Source organism: Crassostrea angulata, chromosome 2 (genome assembly GCF_025612915.1).
Source record: "Crassostrea angulata isolate pt1a10 chromosome 2, ASM2561291v2, whole genome shotgun sequence".
Classification (NCBI taxonomy): Eukaryota; Metazoa; Mollusca; class Bivalvia; order Ostreida; family Ostreidae; genus Magallana; species Magallana angulata.
In genome coordinates, this window is record NC_069112.1 from 75308884 (window position 1) to 75327406 (window position 18523).

Genomic DNA, 18523 nt, shown 5'->3' on the forward strand with positions numbered 1-18523 from the left:
GATTCTCTGTAGTTCGCAACTAAATGGTTTAAGTGTCTTTGTTAATTACATTTAAAGTTACATATTTCATTCACATTATTTTAATAATGATTTTTCTTACAAATCATTTCAACAGCCATATCCACAGTTTGGTTTCCAAACAACAAACCACGCATTAAAATTAAATCAATGTCATGAGATTTGTTATGTTGAAATGTCAAGTTGAAATTAAGCCAGGCAATGGTATGTCTGTGTCGATGTGTTAATACCTATCTTTAAGAATTGTCTTGTGTCCTTGCCTTAAGCTGCCAACCGTAAGTATAGTCCCAAAAAGAAAGATAACTGTAAGGGTAGTACATTTGTTAACATGACTACCAAGAACATTTCTATGAGATAAGTAATACTAAATTACATAAAATGTGTTAGGACTATGGTTTTTTTTTTCTTTTTCGTATTTCTACAGTGTTCAAACATTCATAGTTACATATATATCGCAAGCAGTTTCAGCGAGGAACTGAAAGGATTGATTTATTTGGATTCCTAATTCGTATTGTATCTACTTATTTTTATAAGAGTATCATTTCCTATAATAAATATAATAAAACTTTTCAATCAGGTTTGGTGGCACGTCATACACTTAAAAAAAATGTATTTAGGCATAAAGGTTAAATGTAATAAAACATAATAAACAAAATTAAATATATGATAAATAAAATATGTATATATATATATATATATATATATATATATATATATATATATATATATATATATATATATATATATATATATATATATATACTTGATTGACTATTGTGTATTGTCTGCCCTTATACATTTTAAATATGAACATATGTCTACCTTATATTGTATTTGCATGTATATATTGACAACCTAAAGTCGACTGTATAGTTTTGGAAAATTAGGCAGACCCCTAAAATGTTTATCTATTTAAATGCAATATATCAGTCAGTCTACTAATGAACATACTTTTGATATTATATTGGCCGATTATTAAAACACATTAACAAAGAAATACATATTAATGAATTAATATTTAACGGTCAGCTTTGTTTTTAAATCCAAATTGCTGGAGTAAAATGAATTCTAATTCCAGAGCAGTAAAGACAGGATGATGAATGCTCATCTACAACAAACCATTAATAAGAAGTGAATTGTTTACAGCAAGTGAATGATATACCAGTATATTTTTACAGCAATTGAATGATATACTAGTATATTTTTACAGCAAGTGAATTATATACTTGTATATTTTTAGAGCAAGTGAATGATATACCAGTATATTTTTACAGCAAGTGAATAATATACTAGTATATTTTTAGAGCAAGTGAATGATATACTAGTATATTTTTACAGCAATTGAATGATATACTAGTACATTTTTACAGCAAGTGAATGATATACTAGTATATTTTTACAGCAAGTGAATGATATACTAGTATATTTTTACAGCAAGTGAATGATATACTAGTATATTTTTACAGCAAGTGAATGATATACTAGTATATTTTTACAGCAAGTGAATGATATACTAGTATATTTTTACAGCAAGTGAATAATATACTAGTATATTTTTACAGCAATTGAATGATATACTAGTACATTTTTACAGCAAGTGAATGATATACCAGTATATTTTTACAGCAAGTGAATGATATACTAGTATATTTTTACAGCAAGTGATTAATATACCAGTATATTTTTACAGCAAGTGAATAATATACTAGTATATTTTTACAGCAAGTGAATGATATACTAGTACATTTTTACAGCAAGTGAATGATATACCAGTATATTTTTACAGCAAGTGAATAATATACTATATATTTTTACAGCAAGTGAATGATATACTAGAATATTTTACAGCAATTGAATGATATACTAGTACATTTTTACAGCAAGTGAATGATATACCAGTATATTTTTACAGCAAGTGAATAATATACTAGTATATTTTTACAGCAAGTGAATGATATACTAGTATATTTTTACAGCAAGTGAATGATATACTAGTATATTTTTACAGCAAATGAATGATATACTAGAATATTTTTACAGCAATTGAATGATATACTAGTACATTTTTACAGCAAGTGAATGATATACCAGTATATTTTTACAGCAAGTGAATAATATACCAGTATATTTTTACAGCAAGTGAATGATATACTAGTATATTTTTACAGCAAGTGAATAATATACTAGTATATTTTTACAGCAAGTGAATGATATACTAGTATATTTTCACAGGAAGTGAATGATATACTAGTACATTTTTACAGCAAGTGAATGATATACTAGTACATTTTTACAGCAAGTGAATGATATACTAGTATATTTTTACAGCAAGTGAATGATATACTAGTATATTTTTACAGCAAGTGAATGATATACTAGAATATTTTTACAGCAAGTGAATGATATACTAGTATATTTTTACAGCAAGTGAATGATATGCTAGTATATATATATATATATATAACTAATCTTTAATAATTGTATAATTACTCTTTACAGTTATACTGTTTACATAGTATGTCTTCAACTAATTTTCTGATGAATAAATTGCTGTTGAAAGACTTATCAAAGCATTATGGTTTTTTTTTAATGTTTCATTGCATTTACTATGACATACTATGATTAAAACTGTTACTATTTATCAATTTCAAGTAGTAAATGCACTATGTAATGCTTATTTTTTTTTACAGTTAGGATTTTTCCAATGTATTAAATGACTTATTACAAACGTGCGCTGTGTGAACAATTTTTGTTTATTCTATTGATATTTACGATGTTAAGCAAACCCACCTGTCAGAACGTCCGTTCTGTTTATATACCTGAAGGCATACAGTTCGTTGTTTTCTAATCCAACCCAGAGCTGGTGGGTGTTGCTATTATAACTTAGGCTGCATTGACTAATCTCTGAACCTTCAAGTATTCTTGTTATTAATTTCCTGTCCCTGTGTAACATATGTATTGAACGGGTTGCATCGTCACACACCAGAATGTGTGACAAGGCGTCAGTACATATTCCCCTTGGCCGAAATTCTGATTTAGTTCCTGTGTAGTAGAAACGATGTTTTCCACTACGGTCTTTTGCTACAACAGCACCAGTTGTAAAATTGGTATAGTTAGACACCACGATATCCCCATTTGTGTTCTCTGCAATGAAGTTAGGTTGACCACACACTTTTAATTCTCTGTTATGAAGTTGTGCTATCTGAGTAAGTCGTCCGCTCTTGTTGTACCGCATTACATGGCCTATATCTAGTTTCCTTATATAAGTGCCTATCAGCAGATCCCCAGTAGAAGGGGACCAGTACACACACGTTGCTTGCCGTGCTAGGTGTGAAATCTCTAAAAATTTGGTGGTTGTTTCTATATCTTTTGACACTTTTTTGATGTTATAATTACTATCGATATAAATAAGTTCATTCTCACTATTCAAGGTGTGTGCTCCATATGAATCAATACATAAATCCGCCACACGATGTAAAACGAAACCTGCTGTGTTTGTCAGTGTGAGACTTTGGCAAACATCACTAACCCAGAACCGGTCTGATGATGCCATGCATGAAATGTGATTGCAACTGTCAACACCTGTTAACATGAAATATTGACATAATTCAATACCGTTCATCATTGTTAACTTATACTTACATCCTACGCTTCGATGTCCTCTCTATGTGATTTGGATTCCACTCAGGGACTCCATCACATCCTTTTTGTTGAGTGACTCAGTCATAGAGAGCTTGCTGGTATGGACGGAAAAGTGTATCTGGGAAAGACGAGCAGTCTTTATGAACAAAAGGAATTGTAGGGCACTGAATGTGAATGCTGGTTGTACATATCTGTGCTCATATTCCTGAAGGCTGACAATATGTTTGCTCATTTCTGTCTTCTGGTATAAGCAGCTGTATTTGAAGTCAACGTCACAAAAAACATTGCACATAAACGTGTGCTTTACATAATCAATCAGATCCTTTATTTCCTTCGCCTTGGTCAAAATCCGTGATTGGTATATTGAAAAGTTCGTGTAACAACTTTCGAAATCTGCTTCGATTATTGTTTGTAGTATAGGTCTGTAAAGGAGAGTTTCATATCGAATGGTGTGAATGGTGCCTCTATGTTGTTGTCGCTTTGTTTTATAAGCTTTTTGGATATTTATCAATCGGTGTTGTCTATGTTCTGAACACATACAGCAAACAGGCACTTTACAGGAATCACAATACATTTCAAAAAATGTGGTCGTATGTCTTGCACAGTTCTCTTGTGTTTTTGTGTAGGTATGTTTCTTACGATATGTCACAACATTATGGGCTATTGTTGTGAGATCTTTAAAATGCTTCTCTTTACAATATAGACATAAATTACACAAGCACGATTTACAATAGTACCTTGTGTTGCCTGAACATTTCCAACATTGATGTACATCGTATGGAGTTGTCGGTGTGTCCATGTTGTAGATATTTAGGTCTTTAAACAACCTGTTTAAAGGAAAACTCTTTTTCAATTTTTTTTTTGATTTTATGACTTAAAAAAATATAATTTATATTTCAATTCATAGTTAAACTTTAAAGTTCACGGTTGATATGTACACATTATAATTCTAATATTTCCATGAAATGTGATAATACATTGCCCATCAATTCACCAATAACATTACAGCTCCTAAACGTGCGACTACCTGTAAATAAAAAAAAAAACACCACCCGGGTATGAAAACCTCCTGAGCATTTACCAGTAAACCCAACTCCATTGATAAAGACAAAATAAAAGAGAAAATGACCACCGGCAGAGGCAGTTGAGATCGAGCAATACAAGGTGGATGACTCTCAGTGTGACTAAGATTATATATCTGGGACTTATAAATCAGAGAATGTCTTAACGCGACTGTGGTCATCAGAGTAAATATTGAATGGCAAAAGTAAGTAAAGAGATGTTTCAAATTAAATAGGTGCAACGCGGGTATGTTAAGGCTTCCCAGAGCGAGGTGCTATACTTCATATAATATGAAGTCATAATCAACTTTGACGTCACGATCAGCATTCCATTCGATTGTTCTCAGTGAAATTGTCGTGTCGTTAAAAGTGAATTATAATAAAGCAGCAATAAAACTTCTTGTTGCCTTTATATAAAAGCTGCCCCTAATGTTTGACTTTAGGTTTATTAATATTAATAATCAGTATCAAATAATTGACAGACTTAAAGCTGCGCTTGAAGTGAAAGACTATTTATTTCAAGCCCAACCAAGATCCTCAAAATATATGACATAACAGAGGATTTTCCTTAAAATTATTTGTGATTTATTGTCATAAATAAATAGTATGCAATTTAGGATACGCACGCCACGAGACAACAAAATAAATATGTCGTCACAAAAATGCATAAAAAATATTGTGAATTAACATTGTTGTCAATATATGTTATTTAGGTTTTAGGAAATACTCCCGGTTAAGGCATTTTTTCGCTTATTAAAACAATATAGTTTTTCGTATTTTTGCGCCGGGACACCTTAACGTTGTTTGCGAACCTCAAGACAATGCAAGATTAACAGAACATCTACTGAAGTCCTAGCTCCTCTGTCATCCCAAGCTCTAGTTCTGAGTCTGACTTGGACACTGATCTTTTTTCAAGATCCAATACCATAAATTTTATGCCAAAAAATCCGTAAAAAATATTTTAGATTTATCACTAAGAATGCAACAAAAGAAATTTACACGAACATTTTGAATAGAGGGTTTCAGCCGTTAAGATATCTCATGGAGAAAGGGAGATTTGTTTGTAAAACTACATTAAAAGGAGGGTGTTTGACAAAAAACATGCTAGAACACTTTCCGAGTTTTTTTTTTGAGAAACAAATCAATGGAACTTACCTCCCTTCCTTTTAGGATTGCAATGACACCACGGTTGTATACAAACATAATAGAAATTGTAATTGCAAATGTCATCCTAGTATACAGCTGGTAATTTACCTAGACAACAATCTGATTTTGAACCAATCTCTCACAAGCAATCAATTAGATCTGTCAACAACTGTCCATCTTTAATAGAATCTAGGGTTTTTGATCAATCACCAAAAGTCGCTTCTAATCAATTTCATTTAGGATTCAATCTAAACTCGAAAAAATGACCTTCGATCTCCGAAAAGAAAAGTAGCTAAATATAGAGCAGAATTGCTTGGACCTTGTGAGTCATTAGCTCGACTCAAAATCCATCCCAAATAATTGGACGTATCGTGGCTATAAATGAAACGAGTCTACCCACACCTATTCAATACGGAAGTCTCCAGTTACTATCCCCTCATACAACTTGTTGCGAAGTGGATATAGCATCGATGGTGAGCGTTTGTGTGTATGTATGTATGTATGTATGTATGTATGTATGTATGTATGTATGTATGTATGTATGTATGTATGTATGTATGTCTTCTTCAGCTTGGAAGGAAGATGTCATTTTTAAAAAAAACTTGCACGGATATTTATTAAACTTCGTACACGTATTTGGCATGGTAAACGGACAAACTCTATTCATTTTCAACGCAGCATTGTTAAGGCGTCCCGATGCTAAAATACGGCTGGAAAACGATATTATTTTAATCATGGCAAAAATAATTTTACCGGGAGTATTTCTTTAAATCTATGTTACATTTATTGACATCGATGTTAAACATTATATTTGATGCATTTTTGTGACGTCATATGTACTTCGTAATCACGTGACAGGCGAATCCTAATATTGCAAATGATCTAGTTAAAACGCATCGGCGCAGGTGATTAATGACATTAAATCATACATATTTTTAAGAATAATCCTTTGTTAAGTCATAAACTTTGAAGTTCTTGCTTGGGAAAGAAATAGATATTTCGTTTATAGAAGATATTGTTGAAACATTCCACAAAATCATCAAAATAATGCACATTTTTACTAATCAAAAGCGATTTACAAAAAAATGGGGTAAATCCGTAGGTTTCCGCAGCACGATTCACATTGGTACTTATATTCTCTACCAATTTTACGTAAAATATTCTAAAATTGTGTTGATCTTTCACCTGCGCCAAGCTGGTTTTACATGCATTAAAATTTCTTCATTCAGTTGTTTACACGTAGCAGGGAGAGTCTCCAAACCACTAGTTTATAAATAGTCTTTAACTTAAAACGAAGCTTTAAAACTGCCGATTATTTGATACTGGTTTTTAATATGAATGAATTCTGTGCGTCTAGAATTAACTGCAACATCTATATAAAGGAAACATGCGGTATTATACTGGTTTGATATAATTCACTTTTAACGTTAAGATACATTCCCTGAGAACTATCGACAGGAATGCAGATCGTGACGTCAAAGTTAATTATGACGTCATATCGTATGAAGTACAGACAAGTGACTTTCTACATATCGCATCGGGAAGCCTTAACATGCCCGCGAAGTCAATCAGTTGAATACTCTTTAATATATCGTTAAAAAAACACAATTTTAACAGACATTTTATGTACGACTAGACAATAACTACTTCCGCTTCACTACTGTGAAACTAAAATGAAGGTTAGTATTTAAATCACCAACTTGATATTGTTTCGATTTAGGTCTACTGCAGGTAAAAAAAAAAGTTTTGAAGTAATAGAGGGTTAGTACAATTTGGTATCCTCAATTACATTTACATAACTGTATATTCCTAGATAATGCACAACTCACAAAAAATTCATGTCGCGAGGGCTTGCATATGGGAGGGAAATACGACCATAATGAACAATTAGATTCGAAACAAAAAATTAATCTGGTAGTCTTAAAAAATAAACAAAGGAACAGGAAGCTTCAGTCTGTGATACACTGTATAAATAGTGCCTGTTTGGGAGGGTAACAGTTAAAATTGACACCCCGAGAAAACGATTGTCAACCGACGCGAAGCAGTGGTTGACAATGGTTTTCGAGGGGTGTCAAATCAATCAGCAGAGGATGCTCACTCCTCCTAGGCACCTGATCCTACCGCTATCTATTTGGGGGTCCGTGTTGCTCTGCTTTGAATTTGTATTTCGTTTTAGGGATTTTTGAGATGGTTCACGGTTTGTTATTGTCATTTTTTCATGCAAACCAGTTAAAATATGTCAACATACAATAACATGGGGGTACAAAATCAAAAGAAAAGATAGATCTTGCAAATCAGAATTTGCAATATTGTTTTGCAATAGTTTTTTCCAATAGTGTTGAGAGAGGGTAAACACTCTAACAGAGGAGTTCTTACTTAGGATATGAACACAAAGACAAAAAGGGAAAGAGGACCTTCATGCACAAGCATAAGATGCAATACTTTAGACGCGGAGTATATAATGGGTTCGTTTTGCATGATAATGTTTTGTTTAGCCAAGGTAAGGGAGGAAACGTGCCAACTTTTGATCGTTAAAACAACATGGCAAACGCAGCCTTTGTATAATTTTCTCCTTCAGATGTCGATAAACGTTTTAGTGATAATACCGATAGGCCCAAGACCTTAACCTTTCTCCAGTTGAACGTTCACTCTCTGATACTCAATGACACGATAGAACATATTGGAAGGTATCATGAGATTTTTTTTTAATTTAGAAGGTTTTTCAAAGCAAGTTAAATAGATTATATTGCTTTCATAGAAACTTGGAACAAAATCTTCTTTCGATAATGCATGGTTGACATAGAATAACTGGTGTTTGAAATAGTCAATTGATCCCTTTACAACCCCTGTGCTGTGCTAGATGTCTAGGCTTCAACACGCCCCCCCCCCCCCTCCCCGGTTACAGTAAGTAAATAGAGTTTCCGTATGACTGGTTTTTAATGTAAAAAAAATGTTAAGCGAATGGTTTAAAGCGATATTTATAAAAGATTCTTTTTTGACATGAATATGATTCTCAGAGTTTAAATATTTTCTGAAATATTTGTTTGATTTCCTTAATAAGTAAACTTCGTATTAAACATCAGTTGTCATGTTGTAAATTTTGTATTCACTGCCATCCGGTAAACTAAAAACATACAACATAACAGTATTGTTCAACTTTAATTCCCTGAACATTAAAATAGACTTACATTTAATGAAATTCAGAGCTTTCCCAAAAATGGTTAAGATGGAAGGTAAATCAAACAAGCTTTAAAATATCTGGTTTTAAACATTATTTTAAAAACAATTCATTTCCTGTATCACAGTTATCAAAAAATGTGTGTCCGTTTCTTCTTTTCACAATACCAAGGCTTAGCCAATGTCACAATAATCGTTTAAAACACAAAACAAGGTTAAAATGTAGCGTCATTGTAGTGCATGATCTTGACTTATGCGATTTAAACGGTGTCTAGATCGATCTTTCGAAAATTGATTTAAAAGGATACAACAAAAGCAGAGCTAACTTTAGTCTCCTTTTAACTGCTAGCTGATCGTCAACTTTAAAGGACTTTAACGTCTATACATTGTAGTTAACATATTTATGTGCATGACTGCATTTGGATCTTAGTGTACGTCAACAATACATATTTTTCCGTTTTATAGAAATGGATATGATACATTAATTTTGTAAAAAAAAAAAAAAAAAAAAAATCACAGAGGACATATTACTTTAAAGGGATTTTTTTCTTGTTTTCAATATAAAAATAAACTTTGTTTGAATTATATACCCAATGCATATTTAAAAAATAAATCATGTGTATAGGTTGTATTTCAGTGCTTATCAACAGGATCTATTAGCAAAAAAAGAGGAAATGCTATTAAAATTATTTCAATATCCAGAAATTGGGATATCAAAAATTGTCAATTATTGAGAACAACCAGGGAGTAATTACGATGAAATTCATTTTGTTCGCGCAGAAAACGCACGATGGTCAAATACGATAAAATTGGAAAATTTGCGATCAGAGGTAACAGATTTGAGGGCAAGGTCCATGAGAGACAACATTGTTAATCACAATCCCCGTACAAACAAGGAGAAAATTTAATGCAGATCATCCCCGAAACAATTAAAGGGACATGAGGGTTCGATATCCAATTCGTGAGACGCCACATGAACTGTGAAAAAGGTGTTGTTAATTCAAAGCTAGTTCACATACAGGGAAATAAGTAGATCGCACGAAGAAAGATTAACTACTACAAACTCAAATATCTAAAAAAAATAAAAAATTGGCAGGTAACCCTCCCTTTTTTCATAAAGAATAAAAAGCATATTTACACAATCTCAGATATTCTAGGATCGCAGGATATCAGAACAAAGATTGATACGGGCCACATCGTATTACGGCGAGAAGTATCAGTAACCGATTTTTAAACTGGAATCTTCTGATGTATTACAAATTGTGACGCACGATGTGGAACCAGTAGATTCCGTTTCAACGGGGGCAGGCGCTTACAACACTACATAAAAACAAATAAAATGCAGCATTGGGTCTAGCAAGATTCAATATTATAGAGGAACACGTGTGCAATGGTGTTAACTTACTTGACCACCTGTAAAATAGGTTACACATGTACAAATATACAATCCTTGCGAATATTTATAGCGGATAAAATAATCATTTATTTCTTCCTACAATATGACGTATGTATTTACACGTGTGAATATTACACCAACATTCAAATGTACAGTTACTCTATCTATTTTTCCGAATTTATTATGTTCAAATGTTCCATTCTTTTTTAAATGCGCATAAGAAACATCTGGTTTGTGTTTATGAACAATGAAATTGCAGAAGTTGACATTTACATTTTGTCATATTTATAGTGAGCATGCATACATGTGTACTTCTTCCTTCTCCCTCTTTTTCTTCCACTGAAACCATACTGTTCATCCAAAGTTTGATTTGTTTGAAGAATTATTTTGTTGAATTTCCACGTTTGGGTTAACAATGCTTATTGCAAGTAAAAAAAAAAACAATAAAAAAATAAAAAAACACGGTCGATTGATTAAGATACTCTCAGTAAACTGCCACGGATTGAATGACGATACAAAAGAGAAAACGTTTTCCAATAATACAGAAAACAAAACAGTAACAAGCTTTGTGTGATAGATACTCATTTTACAGAAGAAATTGAAAAAACAGTAACAGAAAGGAATGGGGTTTTAAAGTTGTATTTAATTCTTATCCATCTAATTCAAAAGGAATTGCAATACTTTTCAGCTGTAATGTTTAATATAATAATAATGAGTGTGTGAATGACGATAATGGGAATTTATTAGCTTTAGTCAATAAAATTTAGAATAAAAGATTACCTCAACATGCATATATTGACCTAATGAAGACCCCCCCCCCCACTTTTAGCAAACATTGCCAGAGATAATAACAATATATACAAAACGAATTGAAATGAGAGAGAGCTCATGTTGCCCGGGTATCGGTGTGCTCGGCAGAATCCACCCTCAGGTCCACGATAATCCTCGACATTCTCAGTGCCCGCTAAGTGCTTCCGCAGTCGTAATATACGCTGTGGCGCCGACCATTGTACAAAAATGTCACAACGTCTGGGGATCTGACAACCATGCTTCTGACTTCACGTCGAATTGCCCCATGCTAGGCTTTGGAAAGTCTTCCGCGACTGTCGACAAAACAAAAAAACTGCTATCTTTATAATTTGACTTCCTGGTCCAAAAGGTATCATTACGTACTGTTTTCTGTGATTTTTTATGGTATTCTTTTTAATTGAGTTTAAGAATGTATTAAATAAACATTCCAATGTTTAATGCAGCGTTGATTGTACATGTATTAGTGTATACGTATACTACAAAAATGTATAATCGATATTTATGTGTGTGTATGTGTAGAGTTTGCAATATTCATTACAACTAAAAGTAAAAAAAAAATAAGGCAATAAGTTTTGTCTTGTATGACACGTATCTACTTTTTCTTAATGCGTTTTGTGTTACGTCTCCTATTTCTCCTTTCTTAATTCAATTAGAGCATTAAAACGATGACAGATATCCGTTTACCTTTATTGCCTTCCTGACTATCGTGTCATGCTTTCTTTATTTCCTCTATTTTATTTTCCTGCTTACATTTTTTATGATACCTATTTTAGATGAATGTTTCCTGTATGAAATGAAATTCAGTAATTCCCGCAACGAGTAGATAGCGCATCATGTATGCATTCAAACCTGCACAACTAATACGTTGTTTTCATCTAAAATTTACCACCCGATAAAGTTTACATAAAGGTTTACCAAATTAGAAAAATAAAGTGGCTTAGTACTCGAAATTTTATAACTATAAAATATGTTTATAAACGAACGCAATTGTCTACGTAATTGTTCTAAAACACAATTTGGTTTATAAACAAGTGAAAAAAAATCATTTTAAATTGAAGTTTTATCTACGTTATCTTGCACTCTTTTGTAAGAGTGTTAAATTCTTAATAACAATATGCATAACGAAGCGTCGCGTTAAAAAAATATTCTTCCTTATTTTCCCGTGCTTCAATTAACTATCACACAACAATTCAGAAATGTGTAACTTAACCCGTGTGTAAGAGATAACTTGTAGCATATAACAACGGATACTTATCTGTTAGGGAGCCTATATGCATGACGTCTGAAATGGTTTACATGAAATGCTTCTGAACAGCTCTAATTACTCTCTAACATGTTTGATATTCTTCCTGTTTGAAAAATACTTACAAGAATGGTCTCACTGTGTGTGTTACTTGGACTCTTTACGTTATCGCATGCCTTTGGTGAGTTAATGTGTTTTGTATATACTTAATATCATGGAAATGACTAGATATGTAAAAATATCGCCATTTTATTAAGTGAATGCTAATATACGGGACTCCTCAACAGTTTTGTTTATCTACACAGTTTACATATTTGGACATGTTCGTTATATAAACTTTTTTATTAAAAATTGTGTTGTAGATTTTTATACTTCAAAGAGAATCACTTATTTTAAAGATATGTATGTTTGAATATGAAAATATTGTTAGATTTCTTGATAACATTATAACATAATACTCAATGCAAATATTTTGAAAAATATTTTTTATTGAAAATGTGACGCGTTTATAAAATCGACACGGTTCACTGATTAATCATTGCCATTAATTTGTTAAGCCAATGTTAAGAAACATAGCTGTTGTGACGAACTATCATTGACAAAACCTAAAATCATTGACAGACGTCAACATACCCTGTCTCTATGTCTCTACAAATTACGGGTTCACTTACACCTGCATTTTTATGTATACATTTTTACTTCCTAGTCAAAAAAGTATTACAACAATGCTTCTGCTGGCTAATGTTTTCTTTTCTATTTCTGATTCACTTTTTTATTTAGAGCTTATTATGAGTATTTTGCGGTGCTTTATTTGATTATTTTTCATTTGATTTGTTATCTATTTGTAACTATTGGTGCCGTTCTATTATAAACTTTGAATATAAATCAAGACTTTGGTTAAATTGAACCATCAATAAAGTAGAACAGTCAAACTGTGATCCGTTTGTACATGATTTTTTGACATGTTTGCAGTGGAAACTTTCCCATACCATAGATAATTTCTAATTAGTTTCATTATTATTTTTTTAATTATCTATTTACAAGTGTGTTGCACAGATTTATTCACAACACGTTTGCATGGATCTACGCAATATCCAATACCTACAGTAAATCCAAATTCTGAAATTGACAGAAACATCATTTTATATGTATTTCTGAATTCGCCTATGGTGTCCAATTTTCAACTTTCCTCAATCAAATTTAACCTACGCGTTACAAAATGACAATAAAACTTCCTTTAATATGTATTGCTTATCTAGCTATTGTCTCCCCTTTTCTTTATTATTTCTGTATTGTTTACTTAGCTGTAATGAGTTGGTTTACATTTTATATGATATCATAGTGTTGGTTTTCAGTAAATACAATATCTGATATATTATGTAATATTACATGGTGAATTATAAACCAAAAAAAACAGATCATGTTGTATATACATGTAATTCAACAAAATTGTTAATGGCAATCATGTACAAAATATGCAGAACATTTAAATGTAACAGTCATTAAGCAGTGGGATATATGTACCAGGATGCATTGCACAGTTTGGTGTGGTTAAGGAAGCTACACAATAGATTTTGGACGCGTTGCTAAATTTCCTCTCGACAGTATTTCCAGATATCGATGAGTATTGCATGCAGATGATATGATGTCATAAGTTAGGTACAAGCCATAGACATGTACTGTTGTTTACGACCTACTGAGGTTGTTTTATCTACATTGTCTTGACTCAATGTATTGACTACGTAAATAAAAAAAAGTACAAAGTGTCACAGAAGAGTCACCACTCACTCTAATGTTTGAGAACTTGATTGTAGTTGCAACTTCATGATCATAATTTTACATAACTATTTAAAATATGGTTTGTCTTAAAAATAAATGGACGGGACATTAGAAATAATCAAGGAAGATGTAACGTTGGTTAATAATTTCAACATTTGATTTGAAGAACAATTTGTTTCCGTCATTTTGTACTTAGCACAATGACAAGATATATGCAAGCATACATGTTGTACTCAGATGCAGATCATAGTATTTGTTACAAGGCTGGCATTAAAAATAAAATTGGAGGAGAGAGTGCAAGACGTATTTTTAGACTTTGAAAAGTAACTGTAATAAGAAAATAGAGGGTTTGATTTAATGATTTATTTACATGCAAAGACTCTAACACTGGATGAAATATCTGGTTTCAGCGCTGCGGAAACCCTTTGGAAACTCTGCGGAAACTTAAGGTTACTTTCAGTTTCCGACAGGTTTCAGCACGGAAACTTCAAGTTTCATTAAGTTTCCGCAGTGCTGAAACTTAGGCTGTCCATGAATCCAAATGGTTTCCGCAACGGAAACTTACTGAAACTTGAAGTTTCTGCATAGTTTCAATCTCCATATACGTTTGGAGAAACAATTTAAAACAGTTCCAAATTTATTCTGTTCAAAAATCTGAAATTGTTTCCAATAATAAATAAAATACAGCCAAGATACAATAATGGAAAAACATCCATATGGCAATTCCCTTATTAGGGACTTTTATCTAAAAAATGAGAAAATTGCACAAGAAAAAAATTCCCATAGAAATCTTTACATTTGTATTTTTTTTCATCTCGATTAAATGCCTATCAAATCTCCCTTTAAAAATGAAACAAAGATCTTACTTTTTTAAAAATATGAATGCAATTTACAAAATAACTGCACGTACATGAATAAACACAGAAAACTTCACTGTTACATGAACATGATACACTTGTCTCAATTTGTTTTGAACTACAATGAATATGTACACCATAAAATATTTTTGAAAAGTCTAAAGTATCCATCTTTTAAAAAAAAAAAATACACTACAAGATAGTAGTTGACTATAGAGGTATGACCCAGATTTGATTTGAATATGTCAATAAATTCCAAAATGAGGTCAAAGTGACCCACTTACAAGTTGGGATAAACCTTTTCTTTGTTAGTAATATAATCTAATGTTTTACAATAGAACAGGATTTGATATCATTTTTTGATAATCCATTAAGTCCAATGTGAACTTTTCATTTCCACCCATGATGTACCAACTGATCAGATTTTAATATCATAAGCCTGTCAGTATTTAATAGATGACCCAGAGGGAGATATGAAAAGCTTGTTGGCCAATAAAAAGCTAATAATGGAGCAGTCTGTCAAATCATGTGCAAAAATATGATGTACACATTTAATTAATTATGCTGATTGCAACACACTTCATTCCTGATGAATATTCTTCTTTACACACGGTTTACCTTCCTACATTTCACTACTTTACCTACATTAATATTTTTAAATCCAAGACATGAAGTAAAATATACATTGTTTATATATGACAAGTATTACTACATGTACATGTACTTGCTTTTTGTAGCATGAATGTATAAAATACAAAGTATCACACAGATCATTCACCTTACAATTCTCATCAATACCAGCATTTTACTTATGATATAAAAGCTAATTCCAATATTAGTTACATAACACAGATTAAAATAAAACCCACATGGAAACAACTTTCCATCCAAGTAATAAAAATTGTAATACATGGGGTATTTGTTGTCTTTATATATTTTCATATACGACATAATTGAATATTGTTTGGTGTATTTTATCATTTCTATGACCCATGCATTCATCTCCTAATGCAGTGTTTTTACATTCAAGATTGGTTTCTTAATTTTTCATATATTGCTGCAAATAAAAACTAAGTTATCAATAAATGTTTACACAAAGAAAATGGAAAAAAAAGTAGTTAACACTTATCAACTTGGAGGTGTGAGGATAAATGTTACATGGAGTCTAATATTTTATGCAATATTTGCAAGTATAACAAATTATTTAAGAAAATGAAAGTTAATATCTAATCAATTATTTAATAAGTCAAAACCATGTGAGTTTCTAAGATTCTAGCTTACAGACAGACATTGTAATATACTGGTATTTGATCATATAAAAAAAGTACTTTTATAGTTTATAGGTTTTTTGAAATGAGAATACTTTACAGTTAAAAAGTCTTGTTCTGCAGAAGTTTAGTCGGGTCGTAGAGATGTGTCCATTCGAATCAATAAGGAGTGTCCTTGGCTGTTGTTGATGTAACCCGAGTCGTAGTTTATGGAAATAGGCCTTTTGGGGGTATTTTCGAGCATTGTCCAGACCGGTGAAGCACTCATATGATCACATCATGGTTACAGCAGACTTAATAGTTCTGGACAGTGGTAGCATTAAAATTCTTCTTCTTGCGATGAACTTGTTCCTTTCACTGGGCTGTACTTTATGTCTGTTCTATTTATCTTAAACAAGAATAATAAAGTTTCATTTAGATTTTTAAACAATAAACATTCAGCCTAACATGTAATAAAAGCATTCTGAATAAAATTCTGAATACAGAAGCTACTATGCAGTTGTCAGTTGCTGTTTAAACTATGTCATATAATGGCTACAGTAGTATCTGGTCTAAAATGTTTCATTTTAAGTTTGAAGCTATGTTATTTTCATTTTGATTCAATTATTGTTTGTTGAACAATGGAAAAACTTATCAACAATAAGTGTGCTTCACCACCACCCCCCCCCCCCCCCATCAACCTCCTTTTCAAGAACTTAGACCTGGATTTCCCAAAAATTACTTCAGTAAATTATAAACATCCAACACATGTATAAGTTAATGGTGAAAATAATCAATTTCAAAGCAATACCTTGCGTTCACATCGTCCAGCTGGTCAAAACATTCACCCGAATCACCGAACAGAGGAGCAACTAATCACCGGAAACATTGACTTTGTATGCTGTCAATGCTGAAAAAGAAAAACGTGAAAGATTTCATTTTCCGGATTTAATTAATAATTTTTTTTCATTACATTTGTAAATTGTATAATGTGCGAAAGATTCATTGTTCGTCTTGTTTACCAACCAAGCATTCATATATATTAGGGACGTTTATATAATTATATATGTGTATACCCTGGATAATCATGATTATCATGCATATAAAGTTGGTTAATGGTTAACTTGGTCAAAACGTATATTTAAAAGAGATACGGTAATAAAAATTAAAACGCCGAACCAAGTTTGAAAAAATGACGCCATCTTGATTTGATGGCGCGAGATCTCGTTTACAAATGAGAGATAAATTAGAGCCTTGAAAATGTTATTGGGAGTATCTATATTGTGAATTAAGTTACCTTGACATGAGTTCGTCGTTCCTGCATTATCTCCTTGTTGTAGAGGCTATTAATGCTTCTCAATTCTCCATTTTACAACAGCACCTTCTTGTCCATTTTAACCTTTGCTCGGAATCATAAAGTGCGCCAATACTGATCAATCAGAACCCCCTAAATCTTGGAAAAGTGCATCTTGGGATAGTTTAAAATGAATAATGTTTAATCAAAATTATCATTTTTTACCGAATAGTATACTTTTTACATGTATATTTATTTTAGATAAGAACTGTCGGAGTCAGTATTTCCTGGTTAAATACGACAAAGCATTGGCGTGTGTTTGTTACAATTGTATTTGTAACACGTGATTAACCCCAAAAAAAAATGGCCGACCGTTTGTTTACAAATGTCTAATGAAATTAAACATGTTTTAATGAAACATATGTATCAGATTTTGTCTTTAACTATATCTTATTTACATGTACTGATGATTATAATAGAGCCATATATAGTTTACTGACAAGTTAGTCTTGACTTGTCCAATTTCCACCGCGATTCTAAGCACGGTCATATTCTTATTCAAAATATAGAGGTGTGAAAATATTATGTTCATCACAGAGCAGGTTCTGCATGAACACACAGAAATCACAAATATAATTAGATGCCGATCAATTAACGGGGTCCGGTTAACAGTTTTTCCCCCCTTACGGTGAATTTACAACTACGATAAATTGATGGCAATTATTTTACAGTTACACATGTGCACTGATTGGTCATACGATGAACAGTACGTTAAGAATACTTCTGAAATTAAAATACAAACGCGTTAAACAAGCCGGGAAGTAAGACGTACACGTCGGACTGATATATAAAC

General features: G+C 31.9%; 2 protein-coding genes and 1 long non-coding RNA gene across 5 annotated transcripts in view; 1 reads left to right on the top strand and 2 right to left on the bottom strand.

Moving 5' to 3' along the window:
• Positions 1-812: 812 nt before the first annotated feature.
• LOC128171521 (uncharacterized) lies at positions 813-9221 on the bottom strand. The gene is made up of 3 exons (XM_052837300.1): positions 9056-9221; positions 2809-4487; positions 813-1126 (listed from the first exon to the last, which is right to left on the bottom strand). The coding sequence occupies exons 2-3, from the start codon at positions 3641-3643 to the stop codon at positions 1056-1058; spliced, it is 906 nt and encodes a 301-aa protein (XP_052693260.1). The 5' UTR covers positions 3644-4487; positions 9056-9221; the 3' UTR covers positions 813-1055.
• Positions 9222-12498: 3277 nt separating this feature from the next.
• The window catches only part of LOC128171494 (multiple epidermal growth factor-like domains protein 10), a 36422-nt gene continuing 30397 nt past the window's right edge, over positions 12499-18523 (top strand). The window contains exon 1 of one of the 3 annotated variants that reach the window (XM_052837264.1): positions 12499-12674. In XM_052837264.1, coding sequence (XP_052693224.1) covers positions 12623-12674 — 52 coding nt within the window. In that variant the 5' untranslated portion in view covers positions 12499-12622. The remainder of the gene's footprint in view (positions 12675-18523) is intronic. The other 2 variants (XM_052837263.1, XM_052837265.1) reach the window with 2 other exon arrangements.
• Positions 16400-17800, bottom strand: LOC128171540 (uncharacterized). Its single transcript, XR_008242103.1, has 3 exons — positions 17674-17800; positions 17188-17286; positions 16400-16785 (listed from the first exon to the last, which is right to left on the bottom strand). It is a non-coding gene; the product is annotated as an uncharacterized LOC128171540 (long non-coding RNA).